Source organism: Etheostoma cragini, chromosome 6, assembly GCF_013103735.1.
Source record: "Etheostoma cragini isolate CJK2018 chromosome 6, CSU_Ecrag_1.0, whole genome shotgun sequence".
NCBI lineage: Eukaryota > Metazoa > Chordata > Actinopteri > Perciformes > Percidae > Etheostoma > Etheostoma cragini.
Genome location: NC_048412.1, coordinates 3,152,340 through 3,174,247, shown reverse-complemented (window position 1 = coordinate 3,174,247; position 21,908 = coordinate 3,152,340). Strand labels below are relative to the sequence as shown.

At 41.8% G+C, this 21,908-nt stretch overlaps 1 protein-coding gene across 2 annotated transcripts in view; it reads left to right on the top strand.

The window, feature by feature from the left end:
- The window catches only part of si:dkey-122a22.2, a 47,980-nt gene that overhangs the window by 1,970 nt on the left and 24,102 nt on the right, over nucleotides 1-21,908 (top strand). The window contains exons 3-7 of one of the 2 annotated variants that reach the window (XM_034874063.1): nucleotides 8,152-8,223; nucleotides 8,397-8,473; nucleotides 10,665-10,765; nucleotides 12,729-12,845; nucleotides 19,325-19,399. In XM_034874063.1, coding sequence (XP_034729954.1) covers nucleotides 8,152-8,223; nucleotides 8,397-8,473; nucleotides 10,665-10,765; nucleotides 12,729-12,845; nucleotides 19,325-19,399 — 442 coding nt within the window. The remainder of the gene's footprint in view (nucleotides 1-8,151; nucleotides 8,224-8,396; nucleotides 8,474-10,664; nucleotides 10,766-12,728; nucleotides 12,846-19,324; nucleotides 19,400-21,908) is intronic. The other variant, XM_034874064.1, reaches the window with a different exon arrangement.

Genomic DNA, 21,908 nt, shown 5'->3' with positions numbered 1-21,908 from the left:
AAAACTGACACAATAGCGACCCCCGCCCACCCACCCAATCCCTCATACCCTGGATCTCTAACCAATTTTACCAGCCATAAACAGACCTCAAAACCAACCATGTAAATACAGATATTAACTTACAGCAAATTCTTAACTTTATCAACCACTGAATGCCACGCTGAGATAGTATCAGGCCCGGCACTGTGCATTCTTGCCACTGATAGCTCCATCTCAACTACGTCTATGTAAGTGTTTATCCATTGAGGCTTAGTAATGCATGTGGAGGTTTCCAACGTAGAGCTAGCATTTTCTTGGCCGCGGTGATGCCTGTTAAGAGCATACGCTTTTTCCAACATGTCATCTTTAGTGAGGAAGTGTCATTCAAGAGTAGCACAGCAGGAGAACACGGTACAATATCATCCACAACATTAGATAAAGTGGCACAAACCTCCCCCCAAAAAAGCTTCACATCCTTACATTCCCAGTACATATGCATGTATGAACCTATACAACCATCTGAACAGAGGGTACAAATTGGAGAAGTCAAGCGTTTCATAAGAAAGCTTTTCCTGGGAGTGAGGTAGGTCCTATAGATATAGTTGAAATGAATCTGTTGATGATTTGGATTCTTAGAAGCAAGGCCAATCGAGGACCAGATGGTGTCCCAGTCCAGTGTGTCGTTTTCATTGTAACGTTGTAGATCATTGGCCCACACACGTGAAATAAGGAGAGTTTTGTAAGAGGCATCCCTAACAAAAGAATATATTTTGGAGACCACCCCTCTATTTTGACTGCTAGATAGATGAACGTAGTTGAAAATACAGAAATAAAGACGTTCCAGGCAATTGGTAAGACTGTCTCAGATCATTAAAATCACGGAGCCCATTTTCATTACATACATTGGCTAGAACATGTATACCTCTAGAGCTGCATACCGGGGATGCAAAAGCCCCCCCCCCCCCCCCCCCCCCCCCCCCCCCCTTTTTAAAGAGCGGACTATTCCGGTGCCATTTACATGAAATCTTATTTTCTTTCTCAAGAGTGAGCCACGTTGATAAGAGAAAGCTCATTATGGGTCCAAGCCGCAGCTTAGCCTGTTTTAAAGGAACAGCGGAGTAAATCAGATCCTCCAGTCTATGTGGTGATGCTAGGTCCTGTTCTATGGGTTTCCAACAGGGGTCAGAGTTTGTGTTAATCCAATCTGTGAGTGGTCTCAGTATAAATGACCAAAAATAGTGTTTAAAATTAGGGACAGATAGGCCACCCTCTGTTTTATGTTGTTGAATTGTTGTTAGTTTCACCCGTGGTCGCCTCCCACCCCAGATAAATTTAGAAACCAAGGAGTGAATCCCTTTCCAGTAGTCAGTTGGGGGTGGTAAGGGCAGCATTGAAGAAAAGAAATTTATGCGTGGTAGAATATCCATCTTGACTACTGACACCCGTGCTTGTAATGAATTTGGCAAGTGAGACCATCTACTGAGATCCGCTTCAATTCTATTATAAATACCCTGAAAATTTGAGTTGGCGATATTAACTAACGACGGGAAAATGTCAACCCCCAAATATTTAAATTGTTTAACCACTGGAATATACTGGGGCAATACAGTCAGGCTGAAAACCGGATTTAATGGGAGCAGCGCCGATTTAGACCAATTAATTTTATACCCAGACAGAGAGCTAAATTCCTGAAAAGTATCCAAAATTTGCATAAAGTGTATATTATATATACAGTACAGGCCAAAAGTTTGAACACTCAAATATTAGGTACAATTCTAAATAAATGAGGGTTAATGACCAAGAACTAGTGGTAGTATGGTGGTGTTAGTAAAACTAAAATAAAAAAACTCTGGAAAAAAAAAATATATATATATCTATCTATATCTATCTATCGCTTATACACGTACAGAATACCAGCTGAGATCAGTTGCATTGTTTCAGAAATCATTGCGATTAACAATAGAATGGTCTCTGTAGCCGGACAGACAGTGCTGTGCTGGACTTCATGTGGATCAAATGATCGGGGGTGAGTGGTTCTAGGCTGTCAGGATTGTTTAGGTTGTCCACAGGGAGGGGTCGACTGTTGACTATGGTCATGGCATAGCCAACACTCCTGACTGTCTTTATCTGGCCTTCCGAAACGCCACCTGCATGACTGGAGTGGGGCGCGTTCATGACAAAGTTTGTTGGTATGATTAATGAGTTCAAGGCAGCGCTACAAGAGCTTGATACACAGAGACTAAGTCACACTGCTTTTGAGACATAAACATACTTAGTCTCTGTGTATCAAGCTCTTGTAGCGCTGCCTTGAACTCATTCATCGTACCAACAAAGTTAGTGCCTTGATCGCACTGGATCTGACGGACTCCACCTCGAACAGCAATGAAGCATCGCAGGCCGTTGATGAAAGCGTCAGTTGACAAATCCTCTAACATCTCCATGTGGATCGCCCCGTGAGCAAAAGCAGGTGAAGAGCAGGCCATAACGTTTATGCTGTTTCCGTCTTCCGTAGTGACAAGAGGACCAAAGCAATCCACACCACAATCTGTGAATGGTGGAGAGGGCTCTTCACGTTCCACAGGAAGATCACTCATTCTTTGGCCTTCTGGAAGTCCCCTGAGTCTACGACATACCACACACTGGCCGATGTATGAAGCAACTCCTCGGCTCATTCCAGGAATCCAAAAGCCACTGGATCTGGTTTTCATTTGTGGTGAAGCCTTTCCCCTGATGCTTTGTGTTTTCGTGATTGTGAGCTATTTTTAACTTTGTCACATGGTGCTCTTTGGGGATGACAATCGGATGATTGAATGGGTCAATAAGGGACAAGTGGCGGAGTCTTCCTCCCACCTTAAGGTTACCGTCTGTGTCAAGAAAAACATCAAGGTGGTGCTGTTTGTTGCGACATGGTAGTTGACTTCCTTTATTTAACAACTTAATTTTTTTTCTCATATGCTTGACTTTGCAGATCTTGGATTATGACACGCTCAGCACCTTCCTGTTCACTCACTGTAGACAGAGCACTCAATGTGATTTTCTTAGCCCATCAAACAAGGCGGGCCACAGCCTTAATAGCTCGGGACCATGATGAAAACTTGGACAGGCGGTCGGCAAGACGCAGTGTTACTGTGGTCTTTGTTTGTAGCGTTTGTACCTTTTTGATTTCTGGATCTCCTAAGGATAGGTCTGATACTACATCCTTTGATGTAAATATTTCCTTTTCCCAGAGGAACATGGGACCAGTGAACCAGTTAGATGTAAGCAATTCATTTACAGTTCTTCCACGGGAAGCACCATCTGCTGGGTTTTCATCTGTAGGGACATAAAACCATTGCTGGGGGCTTGTGCTATGGCGGATCCTTTGGACCCGGTTGGCAACAAAGGTGTAAAAGCGCCTTGCATCGTTATTTATGTAGCCTAAAACTACCTTTTGAGTCGGTCCAGAAGTACTCTTTCCCATCAACACACCCAAGCTCCTCCCTGAGCATGTTGCTGACGCCGACTGAGACCACTGCTGCGGTTGATTCAAGCCTTGGTATCGTAGTTAACTTTGTGGGAGAAACACGGGCCTTTCCTACGGCTAGGGAGCAGCAAATGTCTCCTCTTTGGTTCCTGAATCTCAGATAAGAGCACTGACCGTATCCGCTGGTGTTTGCATCTGAAAAATGGTGAAGCGCTGTTTCTACGACCTCTCCAAAGTTTGCGGGTATGTAACATCTAGCTATGCTTATCTTCTCTAGGTAGGCAAAGTCGTGTCGCCAGCTCTCCCCCCGTGGCTTCAGCCTCTCCGGTAGGGGATCATCCCACCCAACACCTTGGTGGCAAATTTCCTTGTAAGATGTTCTTCCCAGTGAGAACATAAGGTGCAAGGAAGCCAAGGGGATCATATATGGATGCCACAGTAGACAATATGCCTCTTCGTGTAGCTGGTTGGTCTTTCTAGGTGTCGTTAAATCTGAAGCTATCTGCCTCAATGTTCCAGTGAATCCCTAATGCTTGCTCTAGTGGTATATCAGTGAAGGTCAAATCCTTTGTCTTGGTTTCTATTGCACACTCTGATGAGGGTAGGCTCTGTAGGACAGCATAGTTGTTTGACACAAAAAGGCCACCTAAATGGCCTTTTCCACAGTGTTTGTATTGTATTCCATCATCAACGTAAAAGTCTCTTGCTATGAACTGAGAGCCTATTGGATGTGAGAGACTGTTTTCCTTGGGTAGTTATTTCAGTCCATAGTTCGCACAGCCAGGGGATGACACTGCACCGAAGAGATGTACCTTCATTCTGAACTCTTGAGGTGGTGTGTCTGTGTTTCCTCTCTGCCACCAAAAGAAGCGCAGGTAGTTGCGGTCATCAGTTTGGACATGGAATTGGTGAAACATTTTCTCTATGTCACACATGAGAGCTATGGGATGCTGTCTGAACCGTATGAGGACGCCCGTTAGGTTGTTCATCATGTCTGGCCCTGGTAGAAGGTGTTCATTTAGGCTTGTGCCGCCGTACTTTGCTGAGCAGATGAAAACTAAGCGCAGTTTTCCAGGCTTTTTAGGGTGGTAGATGCCACGATGAGGAATGTACCACCGTTCACCGTGAGTTCCGTTTTTGTCTACTTCTTCGACATCCCCTCTTTCAATGATCTGATTCATGTATGCTGTGTAGTCCTTCTTATATTTCTCATCCTTGTGGAATTTCCTCCGTAAATGACTGAGCCGGATTTCAGCGAGTTTCTTGTTATCAGATAAGTATGGCCGTTGCTTAAAGGCTACGGGCATTTCATAATGTCCTAGGTCATTTTTCCTTATGCTCTCTTTGAATTTGTCCAAGAAAACAAGATCCTCTTCTGAGACATTCTTGTCATCTGTTTTAGTGTCCTTAAAGTCTGACTCTAGGGCGCTTAACACATCCATCGGCGTTACTGGAGGAAGTTCATTTAAAGCAACTCTGTGACACAAGCTGGATCCTGTTTCTTCCAGGTGTGGTGTTGAGCAGCCCACTATGCTCCATCCCAAGTCTGTTAGGATGGCATAGGGTTTTGTCTTTTCTTGCTAGCACCTGTCTTGGTGTTAGTGCCCTGGGACAATTGTAGCCATCTAAGAGTCATACATTAGAGCAAAGGAGAGGTGGAGTCTTATCAGAGATTGTTGTCAAGTGCGGCCATTGTTTTGCTGTTTCGTGAGTGGGTATATGATCACGATTCACTGGAATGCAGTCTTTAGAATATGGAGGAGGAAGGTCGATGTGAAAGCAGGAATTGTAGCCTCTCACACAAAGTCCAGAAACCCTTTCACTCTTCATTATCATGGTCTCTCCAAGCATGGTGGTAAGTTTCAGTTTAACAGGGTAGGCGTCTGCTTGTAATTCCTTGCTCACCTCATTTTCAACAAATGTGCTGTCACTTTGTGTGTCTAATAATGCATAGACAAGCTGCTCCTGGGGTATCCTCTGCCTGATTTAGCAGAGGATACCCTTACATGGACGATCATGGAAGTGCTGCATGACTGACCCCCTATTTTGACGTTGAGTGCCATGGCTGCTGTGGTTTCATCTGCTGTGTTTGAAGCTGTCTTTACAATGGATAAAGGCCTTCTCTACCTACACGTTTTTAGTAATTTTCATCATGAAGACAGGTCGGATGCCTTCCCTTGCACACGTCACAAGTGTGGCGGTGACAACATTCTTTGGCGCTGTGACCTGGTTTCACACATCCATAACACAGCTTGTTGTCCTTAACGTGTTTCCGTCGGTCCTCAAGGGACGTTTCCATGAAGTCTGGGCACTTGGGGAGTTGCACCACATACAGGGGGGCCTTGATCTCTCATTGCCTGGTGACGATTTATCATTGTTAAGGACAGTTTGAGTGCTTTGACATTGGCTTTGTTTCCCTTCGTTTCCCTTGTGCTTTTCTTGTAATGGGGTGGGTTAGATGTGTGAAGAGCATGTAGGGAAGTGACTGGGTTGCATGCTATCTCTGCGTCTACTGACATAAACTTTGGGAAATCCTCAAAGGTGGGAAACATTTATTTTCCATGAGGGCTGTTGTGACTCGACGATTCCAACGGGATGCCACCCAATCAGGAACTTTCTGTGTTAGCTTTTGGTTTTCTTCACACTCACTTAATATTTCTAGACCCTTCCCATGAGGCATGGCTTGCAGGCAGGCGTTTAGGAAGTCTGAGAATGCTCTTAATCCTTCTGCATCCTTTTAGTGTATTTTTGACCATTTTGATAGTTTGTCCCTAAAGGCTCTTTGGACGAGAAATGGCTGACCGTTGCGTTGATTGAGCTTATTCCTTGCATCTCTGTATGCCTCTTCATCGTTTCGATAAAAGGTGCCTTCAAGGCATTTGTAAGCAGGGCCACTGACGTATTTCTTTAGGTAGTAAAGTTTATCAGCGGAAGAAATACCCTTTCGGTCCACAAATGACAAGAATGAAGCCTTCCATTCAATGTACAAAATTGTGTCTCCACTAAACACTGTGGGCATTGGCACTGGGAGTCTGTTTATGGCTATGCTGTCATGCATTACTTGGGCCAGATAAGACATATCAGTAGGGGGCGCTAGTGTGTCAAGGTGAGGGCCTTGGCTACATACTGGGGTGCTCGGAGTGATCTGTCTGTTCTGCTGTATGGGCTGACTATCAGTATCCTGTCTGATTTCTCTGTCATATATCTCAAGTCTGGCACGAGCAGCTTCAACATACCTTTCAGCCCGTAGACGCTCTAATTCAGACTTCTGCACTTCTAACTCTTTTTTTTGTGTTGCTCTTCCATTTTTCTTATTTTCTCCTTTTGATTTCTTTCTTCCTGCGTTAGTTTGCATTGAGCCTCCTTAGCAGCGAGCTCTGCGGCTGCATCAGCCCTTTTTGCTGATATAAGCGTTGATTCTGAATGGCGACTATCACCTGACTGAGATGCTGTACCATATATGGAGTAAGCATAGTTGTGGGCTAGTAGCTGACGGAGCCGGTGCCTTTCACACTCTGCATCAAAGTCTTCATCTACTTCTGATAAGCGTTCGTAGATCAGCTTTAGTTACAGCCTCACGTGCATTAATTTTGCGTCTCATCTCAATGGATGGTGTGGCTTGATCTCTTATTTCATCATAAAGTCTCGTGAGATCATTCATTCCCTTCTCAATGGTGTCTGCCATTGTAGCCAATTCCTTTTCTGTTATGTTTTTCTGTGGATGTTCTGATTTAAATTTTCCATTGTTCGTACAGGCAAAGCAACTGTGTGCCCGTTACTGTTTCTACTTTTTCCCGTTACCTACAGCAGGAAACTAGTTAACGTGCCAGCGGGTGACTTTCAAAATAAAAGCCAATTTTATTTAAAACAGGAAATAAAACACAAGGCTATTTCTTCTATAGCGATAAAACATACTGGGTTATTTACAGTCCCTTTCAGTCACATTTAAAAATGTTTGTGTATGTATTTATATGTGTATATATAGTGTGTGTGTGTGTGTGTGTGTGTGTGTGTGTGTGTGTGTGTGTGTGTGTGTGTGTGTGTGTGTGTGTGTGTGTGTGTGTGTGTGTGTGTGTGTGTGTGTGTGTGTGTGTGTGTGTGTGTGTGTGTTGCTTAGACAGCCTCCAGTGGGAGATAGATCCGCACGATTCAGGTAGCTTAGAATTGATATCACCATTTTCTAACCCAATTTTTTTTTCTCATGAAGTGTAATGTTTATCGTGCACACAAGCCATGACAAAACACATTGTCAGCACCAAACTGTACCAAACCAAAGTTTTGTTGGCACCTCATGTATGTATGTATGTATATATATATATCTCTCATTGTAGATCACCACAAGCCTGTAAACACAGAGGCTTCAATGGAGAGAAGGGAGAGCATGGCAGCTCTTGGGAGCACTTTAAAACCTATTTAATACAATCTATGTTTAAAACTCACAGAATAAAGTAGTACCGTTTGTGATGCAGTCAGCTCGTAAATAAGAATAGAAGTCATTTAAAAACTAAAAAAATTGAAGTTATTAAAATTGAAATTGTGAAAAGAGATGTGTGATTTTTATAACAATTAATCGTGCATGCCTAGTGGGAGATTGTCAGATTTTTTCTCTATAATGTTTTCAGAGCCAGATAAGTTGTTGATGAAGGCTAATCTTTCTTTCATCCCCCCCCCCCCCCCCCCCCCCCCCCCCCCCCCCTTCTTGCATCCAGACGGCCAAATGGTTGATGTTGGTTTGGGTCAAAAGATGCATCTGTTGTGTAAAGGACAGGGACAACCAGTTGGTAAGAAATCCTATGACGATATTGTGTGATTTGCATGACTGGTTTTCTTTATTAACCAGTAATATACTTCTTTATTAAGTTATAATTTTCTGACACACGGCACCATGTCTCTGTGGCTTCTTTGTGTCTTTTATACTGAGCCCAACCTAACCACTTTGTTTTTCGGTCTTAAGTCATACTGGACGCCCCAGCTGGAATGTCCTCAGACGTTTGGTTGCACGTCCAGGAGAGTGTGGCCATGTTAACAAAGGTGAGGATTTGACACTATTTTTGCCTTCATCATCACATAAACAATGCAATGGAGAAAAACTATTATATACTATATACCATAATTGGCACCTGACGTTTGGCAAAGTTTACCCAAATTTTGTCTTGTGTTTTAAATCACCCCCCCATTACTCAGCCAACATTTTAATATGTTTTTCACAGTCTTTATTTTAAGGGGAATTAAAAAAGTTCTAAGGGAAAAGCATTTTACAGTTCAAGGTGTTTACACTGTTGATTTGTTTACTTGTAAAATAATTTATTTTAAATAAATAAAATAAAAAATCTTTCCAAAAGTCAATGTGTAATCATGTTAAATAATCATGATTTCAGCGTTGACCCAAATAATTTGCGGCCCTATATGACACAATTACTGAGGATTAAATGGCTGTATTTTGAAATAATTTCCAAAAATAGGATAGTTTTTGTATCACGATGTTAAATAAGTGGGCTCATCAGAACCGAACAATGTATCTCAGATGACAATATGTCATGCAGGTTAGATCCCCACTGTGATCTTTGTCTAGAATCCGCTTCTTCTGATGTGACCGTGTTGTTATCGGGGGCATGCAGGGACAGCCCCTGCTGTGGCTCTGCCACGTCCACTCTGCTCAACAAGGACTCAGGAAAAGCAGAAAGTCGGGACTGACAGGCTGCCCCATTCTGTTTGTCTGAAATGTGACCCAAAGGAGGTCACAAGCTTGTTTTCGGAAGTGCCGAGATACATCTAGACAACTACACGCATAGGCATTTTGCACAAAAACAAACAAACGGTACACTGTTAACACCACCTCTTGCTTTTTCCATGTTACTCAGAAGGGGTGAGAAAAAAAAAATCTAATGTATCGTGATATATATATATTTTTTTTATGCAACAATTTTAAGACAATTTATTTTTTTTTAAAGCAATTTCTGTTTGTTCTATACGTTGCCGCTGACAGTGACTATATCCTATCAGTTTCCAGCAATGCAGATTGAAAGCAGAAAATGCAGAAAATCCCTCTTACGTACTTCTTTACAGACTGAATGACAAAAAAAATTCGATACCAATACCGATACCTTTACTTCGATATCGGTTCCTGAACGATACCTTTTTCAATACCAGTTTTATCATATCAGTTCTGAGAAAAAGAAAATTACACTGCTTTCTCAGGAGACAAACAAGCCCGCTCCTGGCTGATGGTGTCTCCAGCAGTAGAAAATGTACGCTCTGACGATGTGGATGATGCTTGCACACAGAGATACCTGGATCTCCTCATAAATCTTGTCTGTGTTGCTAGAACTGTTCTCAACTGCTGTTGAAGTAGTTGAGAACAGTTCTTGCCATGTCTTCATCAGCAAATAGCTCATCAAGAGCAGAGAGCTTTTTATTTAGCTAGCTACGCAGCAATAAAATAAGGCTACACGCTAACTCAGCACGATGCACGTGTTAAGTTGCAGTAACGCTAATAAACATAAACTTGCCTGTTGAAATCCCAGACACAGTGCCGTCCTCGGTACTCTTTGATGAGGCGGAGTCCGCTGGTGTATATTTTGAATCACTCGGCTCTGGTTTTGCATTGCCCACGGGCGGCTGAGAGGAGGACGGCTGCGCAGGCTGCGCTGGCTGCGGTCCGCTCTTCTTGCAGTCAAACACTGTGCAACTTTCCGCTCTTAAATTGATCCCGTGCACTATCAGGTGCTTCATCAAATTAGTCGTGTTGCCAGCCTTAGCAACAATGTCTTTTTTGCATATATTGCATTTCGCACTGTTGGCATCAATCTTAATAAAGTGAAGCCACACTTTTGATCTAGGTGGCATTTTTAAGCGGTACAACGATGCTCGCAACCAGCTCACAATAGATACAAGTGAACCCCGTCTGTCGGCGTAACCACGTATGTATTTTTCCTGGGTGACGCAATCACGTTTAACGTTACAGCCAATCACCGAAACTTGGCACCGAAAGACGAGGCATAATTTGATACTGTGTGAAACCAAAACATTTCGGTCAGTACCAATTTAAAAAAAAAAAAAAACAAGAAAAAAAAAAAAAAACAACGAAGTTCGGTACCCAGCCCTAGTGATGAGACATTTTTCTTAGAAAACTGTCAGTTTTTAGAAATGTCTCACGATCTACAGTAGCAGTGGATTCTTCCACTTTATAAAAAAAATAAGTCCCTGTTTCTCCCGCTGCCAGGTCTGCACCTATGACCGAATGGGACTGGGCTTCAGCAAGAGGCTGATGCAGAACGAAACCACGGGAACCGAGAAAGTTTGGGGGATGTCAACGACTGGACGGTAAGTACGCTACTTTGATTCAGCCATCTTTTTCTTTTTTTTGACATCAAATGAATTAAAGGGATGACACTTCTCTGCTGTACACAAACTCTACAATGTAGACATAGTGTCCCTAATTACATTAGTGGTGCATGATATATCGAGTCAACATCGTTATCGCAATATTACATCGAAAGGGTCACAATAAGTATGTAATGTTTTGTTCATAAACGCTACAATGATCCTGTTTCATTGGCCAGTTACCGTGGCACTTGCACGTTAGTGCACGTCAGCGCACAGGGCCGCTATGTGACAGGTCCTATGTAGCGTACCGTGTGTGTGCATATTTGGACAGAGTGATTGTGTAAGTGAAAAAAAATAGACAGAGAAGAGAAATAAAAGTTGTGTCCTGTTCTCTTTCTTTATTTTATACTGTACAACCACTAAATGTCCTGTTCTGTAGACATGGTTATTTATTTATTTATTCATTTTGTACCAGCCCAACAAACCTTGTGTTGTGAGAAAACTTTTTTCTGAATCTATTTTGATGCATTTTTTTGTAATTTTACATACGTTTAAAGTGCCCATATTCTGCTCATTTTCAGGTTTATGATTGTATTTGGAATAGGTTTACATGGTTTCCTTTAAAAAAAAACACCATATTTGTGTTGTCTGTTTTAGCTACAGAGTGAGACATCTCACTTCTATACTATCTTTATTGGGAGTTGCAAGCAAAACAGCATGGATAAGTCTGTATGTGTGTGGAAGCACCAGAGACACAAAATAACACCCCAAATCCCAGAAAAAGATTTTTTTTTCTTTTTTTCTTCATAATATGGACACTTTAAAAATATTTATAATCTACTGTATGCGATCATAGTAGTGCCCCTAACACTCCCATTAAAAAGGCCACTTGATTTCATGGTATATCTTAATAGTGGCGCTTCTGTCCTAATTATGCTTTTAAATGAAGGTTTGGGTAAGTTTTAGGTACATTCACAAAAAGACCCTAGGTAGCATTTTGGCAAGAATCATGGATGGATGGATGGAATAATCATCAATCCTTGTAGATACTGCTAAATGTTTACCGGTATTGTATTAAATCAAAACAAAATAACCTACAGCTGGGCAGTATATCGATGTTGTATCGATATTGCGATATGAGACTAGATATAGTCTTAGATTTTGGATATTTCGTAAAATTGTCATGTAATGAGTGTTCTGGTTTTAAAGGCTGCATTACAGTAAAGTGATGTCATTTTCTAGCTGTACTATTATTTACCTTTTACCCACTAAGTCATTAAATCATTTCTGGAGAATATTTATCAAAAATCTCATTGTGGAAATAACATTTTGTAAAAGCACCAATAGTCAACCATGCAATATCGTCGCAATATCGACATTGATATACAGTAATTAAGAGCTGGTGCTAGGTCAACTGAGCCAGTTCTATAAGGGTTGGTAGATGAATCGGACTATTAAAGAGTAAGATCCTTTTTTTTTAACATTAAAACATCCGCCAAGTTGTGTTCGCTAAAACTACAAGTGAATAAACAGTCATTTTAGCATTGTAAAAAATAATAAATAAAACTACGAAAAGCCGTTTTTGGGTCGTCTTTCCACATTTCAACAATTTTAACAATCACTAACTCTAGTTTTTTTTTTTTTTTAACTCTAGTTAAATCAACACATAGTTTACAATGTACATTTGCCCCATAGGGTTACATTGCAGCTTGGTTTGTTGCTGCCGGTTACAACGTTCACGCTTTATATACTAGACCAATATCAAAGCTTGTTGTCCCTATCAGTCACTTACACACAGAAACATAAGAAAATAAGGTTCCTGTTGAAAACCCCCGAAATGATATTATAAGAGATTAATGTTGAGTCCTGGCCTCACCTTCAAGAATAAATAAATGTCCTGACCCAGTTTGTACCGTGTCCCAGTTTGGTGCCGAGACAGATGAATGTTGTTGTCTTCCAGGATGGTGGACGATCTGCACCGACTCCTGCAGGCCGCCGAGATCGCCAAGCCCTTCATCCTGGTGGGCTCTGAGCTCGGCACGCTCAACGGCAGGTTTTACAGCCACATTCATGATGTGTAAGTATTGTCCAATGAAAATACTCAAAACCCTAACCCCTTGAACAGGGAGTCTGGGACGCCTAGGGGGTCCTCAGAGGTAAAGGACAATTGTGGCACAAATTATAGTTTATACGTTTTTTTCTCCAAAAGTTGTTTAAAACCATTGATTATACTGGCTTACTAGCCTTAACCCTTGTGGTCCAAATTGAACCATTTTTTTATTTTTATATCAGGAACTTGGCTTTCTTTTAACCAAATTACCTAAAATGAACATGTATGCCATACAATGTTCCTCAAGTAAAATGACTAATTACTTTGTTTGTTTGAATTTCATGGTCTCGGAAGAAAGGACAAAAAAAGAGAAACGCTGAAAAAGCAAACAAGAAATTGTTTTTGTATAACTAGTAAAAAATTTCAATAATTAGTAATAATGTGATAAAATAATTTATGAAAATTAGGCTAGAAATAAAAAAAAAATGTAGAAACAAAAAAACAGCAAAAATATTGGAAAAAAGCGCCAAAAGATGATGTTTGAGGGGAAGACAACACAAGGGTTAAGGTGAGGTAGACCTAGGATATCTTGCTTTTATTATTATTATATTTAGTTACTGCTGCTGCTGCACGGATTGCCACCAATGTATTTTGTTGTGTTTGTGAAATGACAAAGTATCTTGAGTCTAGTCTTTGCTAGTTTAAGACTGAGGCAGTTATTCATTTCCTGTCCAGTGGCCACGTTGTTTAAAAAATGCACCGGGGAGATGTGTTCAGGTGCATTCTCTGCGTATTGCCATCTGAAGTCAATAACGCAGCATTTCGTTGTTATTGTAACAGAGCATTCACCTCGTGGAGTTTTGGTGGCATAGTGCTTGTGCCATAGACGATCTGCTCGCGATCTTTCACACCGCGAGCAAGAAAATCAGTTTCTTCTCCTTAAAATCTCTCCGTCCTGCTCAGCAAATCCTCCATCATTTTAGCAAGGTACCAACGCGCCTGGCCTTTTAAAGGGAATGGGAGATGACACTGATTGGTTTATTGCATGTTACACCCAGAACACACCTGTAATTAATGTCTTCAACCATGCACCTGACACTTTTTTCCACCATCAAAATAGCCGAATTGAATTTGTATGCACCCTAAACGCACCTGCAGCAGTTATTATTGTAATAGCTTAGAATTAAATGCACTAAAAAAGTATGTATAAAGGCTTTTGGCAGCCCACATGTTATTGTAGGCTCAGTTTATTATGCAACATAAATAATAATGTTTTATTATTGACCCCCAATATTGACCCCCTATATAAAAGGGGTCCCTGAACCGTCTCTCTCAGTAACACGCGGCCCTTGGCTCAATCAACGTTAGAGACCTCTGACTTAATGGATACCAATAGTGTAGCAATTTTACACGTTAAGGTCCGTGACTTGATCATGAAGGGTACTACTCAGTTTGTGAGAAGAGTTATATGAGATAATCTGTGGCTCTGAAGAAGCATTATTATTTTCTGTGTCTTATGAAACCCCCAACTTTCTATAAGAGCAATACTAATTAAAGCTGCAAGCAGCGTTGGACGGGCCCTCGCTTACCCGCGCGCGTCGGGCTTACTGGCTGACGCCGCTCCTTGCGACCATGCTCTCAGACACTGCAAACTGTCACCAATTAAACTGAACTCTCTGCTGAGTTCAATGACACCTCACACAAGAGTGTACCTTAAACGGTTCAAATGGTATGAAAGTGGCCGTGGCTTAAGCATAGGGGCGGGCCAAACCATCACCAATGAATAAGGAACTGTCTGCTGATTTCACACAAGACTCTACCTTAAATGGGTCACCGGTTATGAAAAGACAGCTGTGTTTGAAAGGCTCTGTGACCCTGAATAAACCTGTATTGTCTTAAAACTCTAACTAAAGCTACACTACAGACTCGTATTAAACCTGCAAAATGTCCTCAAAGAAATGCCCCTGTGTTGTTAATTTAACCCTCGTGTTGTCTTACCGTAGACCGACATTTAGTTTTTCTGGGTCAAAATTTTGAGTTAAAACCTTAAGTCACTTCTGTGTGGGCCGGCACACCAACGAACATGACATCATTTTTATAGCTAGTGTTTCTGTGTATGCAGTAGTTATCATATAGTCGTGAGGAATAGTTTCAGTTTTCTCACATTGCCACGGGGTATGATTCCCTCCCAATTTAACTCACGTAGCTGTGGGGTTGCCTTCTTCCTCCTTCCCACACGCGGTGGTTCTCACACCAACATCTTCCACCTGCACCGCTGTTGGGGTCTTCACTATTTACCCATAGCTGGGGCTATTTACCCATAACTGGGACAGTGGTTGACGGGCATCAGGGCGTTTCTACTCACAGATGGGCCTGCATGCCGCTTCTCTGGGGCCCACTGCTGCTCCGAGATCCTGTACAACTTAGCCTGGAACCACAAAGGACCAGTTACCATGTGTGCCACGGGGAGGCGTGTGCGAGGTCTTGGCAGTGGAGAGGCTATGTACCGGCGGAGGAGGCGACACACACTCGGCTCCTCTTTCAGCCCCTGAAAACAAAGAGCTGTCCGGTGGCAGTAGCTGGAAGCAGAGAGTGGCAAGCAGAAGCAACATGTAGCATGTAGCATGAGCTAACTACAAGCTCTACTACTCCAACACACTGCACTGACGCATCACGCGCCCTGCGAGCAAACACATGCACACACGCACACGCACGCACACCCATACACCCACACACACGCACACACATACCCACACACACACACAAGCACGCAAACACACATCCATACAAACAAGCACACACAGAGACCCAAACACACGCACACAAGCACTCACAGAAACCCAAACACACGCATGCACACACATACCCATACACACACATGCACACACATATCCATACACACACACGCACACAAGCACACACAGAGACCCAAACACACGCACAGACAGACCCATACATACAGATCCACACACACATAAAGACAGACAGACACGCACAGACAGAGCCAGCCACACACAGACAGATGCAGGCATGCAGACCCACACACAGACCCACAGACAGACAGACAGACACAGACCCACACAGACAGACAGACCCACACAGACAGACACAGACCCACACAGACAGACAGACCCACACAGAAAGACACAGACTCACACAGACCCACACAGAAAGAAATATAGACAGACCCACACACACAGACACAAACCCACACAGACCCACCCACAGACACACAGACCCACACACACAGACAGACCCACACAGACAGACCCACACGGACAGACACAGACCCAGACACAGACAGACAGACAGATACTATACCAGTACAAATGCATTTTCTCTTCCTCAGCCAGGCAGAAGCTTTTTGTACCACTTCTTCTTCTTTGGCTTTTGCATTACCTGACTCTGAAGATCTACCAGCCACCACAAGGTGCTCTCAGTCCCCTCCCACTCCTGCTCTTTTTCCTGCTGAGTCAGCTTCAGGCTTTCTGTGGCCTGAAGGAGGGATGATTTGTCCTCCTTCCACTGGTTGAGATGACTCTCATACTTTTTCTCAAGAGCAGCCATGAGGTTTTTGTAGTTTTGATCCTGCATCTCCAGCTGGGCTCTACGGGAAGCCTGGGATCTTTCCAGAATCTCCTTTGCCTCCTCGTCCTGTTTTAGTAAAGCTTCCTCCACCTTGCTCAGTTTATACTTTAGCTCCTGAGCTCAAGCCCTCTCCATCTCCAAATGGCTCTCCAACATCACGTTGGTGGTCTTACCTACCGTGAGCATCTGTCTCTCCTCTCGAAGCTCCATCTTTCTCATGGCCCCGACTGCTGCCCTCTCTCTGTAGTTGGAGCTGATCGAGGAGACTGGCTAGCAAGTCCTCTCGGATGATCAAGTGAACTCTCCCCTCAGAGTCACATTGGGTGAGCGTCGCCTCGCTGTCCTTCAGCTCACACCGTACCTGTTCTTCAAGTGAACTAAGATAGAAATCGATCGGTTGAATCTCTCTAGAGTTGAATTCCATGTTTTCCGGTGTTTTTTCTCCTGTTGCAATGTGCACCTTTGGATTGTCACAGTCAAATGACTCTCTGATACAAACTGCTGTCTGAGTGAATGTGTGTCAGAACTAAGATTGGGTCCCAGTATTCAGTGTGTTGTTATGACAACAACATGTATTCTTATGTTTTCAATCCAAATGGTTATTGATTCCATTCTATCTTTGATTCTATTGTTGCTATGGGACACCAGTTTGTTTATGTTTGAATATGCAGTATAAATGTAAGGATTTCAGATGATCCCTGAAATATGGCAAAAAGAACACTTTACAAGATATGGAAAGGAAAAGATGAGCAGTACACACAAGTATGCACCAGTCGGGACGTAATTTTCTCTAACTCCATTCACCATGTGCGTTTAGCAACTACCTATTATTTAAGTTGTGCACTTACCACAATAAAAATGAAATAATATGCAGTAGTGCATCAACAAAAAATGTTGATTAAGTTGATTGTGAAACAAACATGATCTTGACTTTGAACTACATGCAACAGTGTAGCCAATGGTATACTTTTACTCCATACACACTAACTGCCTGCTTCATGGCTGGTCATAATTTCAGATTTTGCCTATTAGAAATAATCTCTGGTTTTTAATTAAGGCTCCGCTAGCTGTCTGCTTTATGCCACTGTTGCAGTCAAAAGGTATTTCATGGCTACATATTGAAACATTTACTAATTACTCTGGACCACTTAGGTCTATATAAAAGAGACTTCAGATACAGTATTAGGGGACCACTAAGGTCTATATAAAAAACTTCAGATACAGTATTAGGGGACCACTAAGGTCTATATAAAAGAGACTTCAGATACAGTATTAGGGACCACTACAGTCTATATAAAAGAGACTTCAGATACAGTATTAAGGGACCACTAAGGTCTATATAAAAGAGACTTCAGATACAGTATTAGGGGACCACTAAGGTCTATATAAAAGACTTCAGATACAGTATTAGGAGACCACTAAGGTCTATATAAAAGAGACTGCAGATACAGTATTAGGGGACCACTAAGGTCTATATAAAAGAAACTTCAGATATAGTATTAGGGGACCACTAAGGTCTGTATAAAAGAGACTTCAGATACAGTATTAGGGGACCACTAAGGTATATAGAAAAGCATCCAAAGGGCCCCATGTCATGGGACCTTAAAGGGTGGACAGTAGAGTAGTCAACAACAGAAGAGACAACAGCAAAGGTCCCATATAAAGCAAGAAACCAGTGTTCTCCTAATGGAGGGGAAAGGATACTCAGCTGAGCCTGGAACTTTAGCGTCAAAAGGGAGTACTTACTCTTGTCCGACTTTGTCACCATAGTAGCAGCCAATGATTTTCCCAAATTCACATCTAGCCAAATCCAATGTAAGCGATGCCTGAGCGGTCCAAGCAAACACCTGTTCAAGGATCTGCATGTGCTCCTCCCAGGTGGTTGTGTACACAATGATATTCACAATAAAAAAAAAACAGTGTGGTTAATCAGACCAACCACAACTGTGTTCACCATTTTTGCTGTATTATATTTGACTTATTGTCAACAAATCCCATGAAACAAAACCCAAACAAACAACATGTTAGTCAGTCTGTCAATACTTTTTGACTCAGTCCCAGCAGTTGGGCTTCTATTAAGGATGTCAAACTTTCAAAATGGCTCACTAATAAATTCATTCTGTATTTTAAGTCTTGGTAACTTGCTAAAACTGCTGGCCACTGTAGTCTTTATCAAAAATACTCAAACATGAATAAATATTGCACTTGGGGATTATTTTCCACCGCAGATGAATATGTGTGAGTGTGCATGTCTGGCAGCAGAACAGTCTAAGTGAGATTGAATAAATTATAGTTTTGTGTTAATATAATGATGGAACATGTCACCCAGAGTAACACTGTGACTCACTGATGTGCAATTAAGCTCTAAGTGTTTTTCTTCCCCATGGAACAATATCGCCAGACTTATCCTTTATCTGTCTTAACAAATCATTGATACAAATTTAAAAAAGGGCTTTTTTTAAAAAATGCTTCCCCATATGTCATATATAGAAGAGTTTGCAAGTTTGGTAGAGACTCTGCATACCATATAGTATGGTGCACTTAACAAAATATATTCCACTGTCCATTCCTGTCATCCCCTGTAACTCATCCATCTCCGATTCAATGTGGTGATTAACGTGACAAGTAGCCGTGCTATGCATGAAAGATTTAGTATTTAATCAGGCACGATGTTGCTGTCGTTACGGGGGAAAAATGAAGTAAGGGTGAGCGGATGACACCTTTCCAAATGGAAATACTGCCCCTGGATCAGGTGTATGTGGGGACGGAGGAATCTACAGAAAGATGCCATTCATCTTACACTCATTACGGCCTTGGTCCAGGAGGGTATAGTTATTGAGTCTTACTTCATCTCTGTGTGTGTGTGTGTGTGTCCGTGTGTGTGTGTGTCCGTGTGTGTGTTCTCTCTTTATCCCCAGGCAAGTGTCAGACCTGGTGCTGATTGATCCCATTCCAGAGGACGTATTTGAGGACGACCAGTGGAAAGAGTACTGGTGAGTTTATAGCTGCTTTTAGGGGCATAGGGAGGACAGAACTGAGAGAAAAAAAAACAGGAGGAAGAGAGGTCCAGAGAATGAAATGTAGGCCTGGGAGGAAATTCTGTTGTCCCTGTTCATTTCTTTCATTTGATTTGTATTGCGATTCTAGAAGTACTGCGATTTGATAGTAGTGAGTATTGCGATTTTCTTATCCTTCTTTAACAAACACAATAGTTGAACAATAATACATGGTACCTGCTCGATTTGCCTTGACACCTTTTTTGTTTTCCAATATGGAAAAAGTCCCTGGAACAATTTTCTTTTCTTTTTTTGTACTACGTCAGTCGAGGTTCCAAGTGATCTGAGACGATACCAAAAGGTCACGTGAAAACCGGCAGACTACTGATTGGCCTCCAGCTTCTTTTGAAACAAAATTTGTCCTCTGGCAACAGCCGCATGCCTCAAAACAACAACAACACACCTTTGATGGTGAATCATTGGTAAAACAAATACATTTAAAAATAATCAATGACTTAATTGATTTATTTCCCCCCCCCCCCTAATGAAAAGAGAGGAGGTAGGGAAGCAAATAAGAGACAAAAGTCTTTGAACTTCAGCAGCCACTTAATACTTAACATTGAAATACTTGACTTTAAAAACCATGTATCTGAATTTACGTGTTCAGAATTCCCTTCTTTGAAATTCAAATATGAAAAGTCTTTTAAAAACCTGAATTTCAATACCAACTTCTGGCCTTTGACAGCACAGTCTTTCTTGTACCACATGACCGTGCTCTGACAGGCCAGAAGTCGGTTCATTTGCATTACAGGCTCGATTGCCTCTCCTATCCTGGGTCACTGGAATGTTACTATGTGAGTATTTAAGTTTAAATTTTTCAATCTGAATTTGACTAATTTAAATATTTGTGACCATTAAAAACATTTATATTGAACTTCAGTCCGGGATTAGTCCATTGCCTGATGTCACTCTTTTTGGCTGGATGTCGGTTTCCTTCCGTATTCTTGAGTGTTGGCGTTCAAAACTCCGGTGGCTTTCTGAGGACTATGGTTACATGCCCCCCTTAGATTTCTGCAGGGTAAATCCAGACAGCTAGCTAGACTATCTGGAGTCTAGACTAACTATCAATCGTAGTTCTCTGTTGCATGACTAAAACAACCTTTGAACGTACACGTTTCACAAAAACAAGTTCCTTCTCGAGGCTACTTTACAGCGGCACCGTGGCTCAGTGTTGTGCTTAGCTCCGCCCAAGATGATTGTGATTGGTTTAAAGAAATGCCGATAAACCAGAGCCTGTTTTGTTCCCCATCCCAGAATGCTGTGGAGGAAGGTCTTGAAAAGGTTTTTAATTTCAAATAGGTGAATTCAGAACAAATACACTCAGATACATGGTGTTCAAAGTAAAATATTTAAATATTAAGTATTCAGTGGTTGTTAAAGTACAAAGTCTCTTATTTGCTCTTTATTTCCATAAGAAGGAGAGAAGATGGAGAGATGTTAACGAAGCAGAAACTAGGAAGGCATGTGAAAAGGCAAAATGGAAAAGAAGATTGAGAAAAGAGGAGCGTGGAAAGGAGCAGAGAGGACCGATAAGGAGCTCTGAAGGCCAGAGAGGAGCAGATAAAAACGTGAGAGGCAGGGAAGAGGAGAAAAAAAGGGAACTGTATAAAAAAAAAAGAGGATTAGGATGAGGAAAGTGCAGGCAGAGACTGCGGCACATTTTCACAAGCGAAGCTCCAAACTCTTCCCTTATTGGCTCGTACAGTGAGAATAGTTGACTATCTTTGCTGGGCGGGGCTCATTAGCATGATTAATTGGAGGCCAAAGAAACTCATTAGCTGATAATGCTCTTTTAGCAAGGAACAGATGAAGGGAAAGCGAGAGTTGTGGCGGTGGCCGGGGCTGAGTGACAGTGTGTAATAACATCGCTTTAATCCACCAGGCGAGATATATGTCAAGTGGTAGTCATTGTTGCAGCATATATCTCATTTTGCATTAATTATCATACATGGGGTCGGCTTGGTATTAATAATGTGCTACGGGAGGAGGAATGTTGCTAGAAGTGTCAATCATGAAACATTAACAGTATATCAGATTGTTTACAAGTGCTTTGCTTGTATATGTGTCATGTGTATTCAAAAGTAGACTCTAATTAATCAGTAATATAATTTAGCAAACCATGCCAAGCTTTCAGATGTAGCTCTCTGGAGTGCATCTGGAGTGTGTGTTTTTCTTCTTTTACTTACGAATCAAATAAAAAGGCTTTTTCCATTAGATATTAGAATCGCAATGTAGCACTATCCATAATTTGACGTTTATTTTTAACAATTTGATATAAAAAAAAAGTGCAAAAGCTGTAAGACACACACACACATGTACACACACAGTAAATGATGTATCAAAGTATAAGTGGACAGTATATTTATAAGTGTATACAGTGGGTACGGAAAGTATTCAGACCCCTTTAAATTTTTCACTCTTTGTTTCATTGCAGCCATTTTCCAAA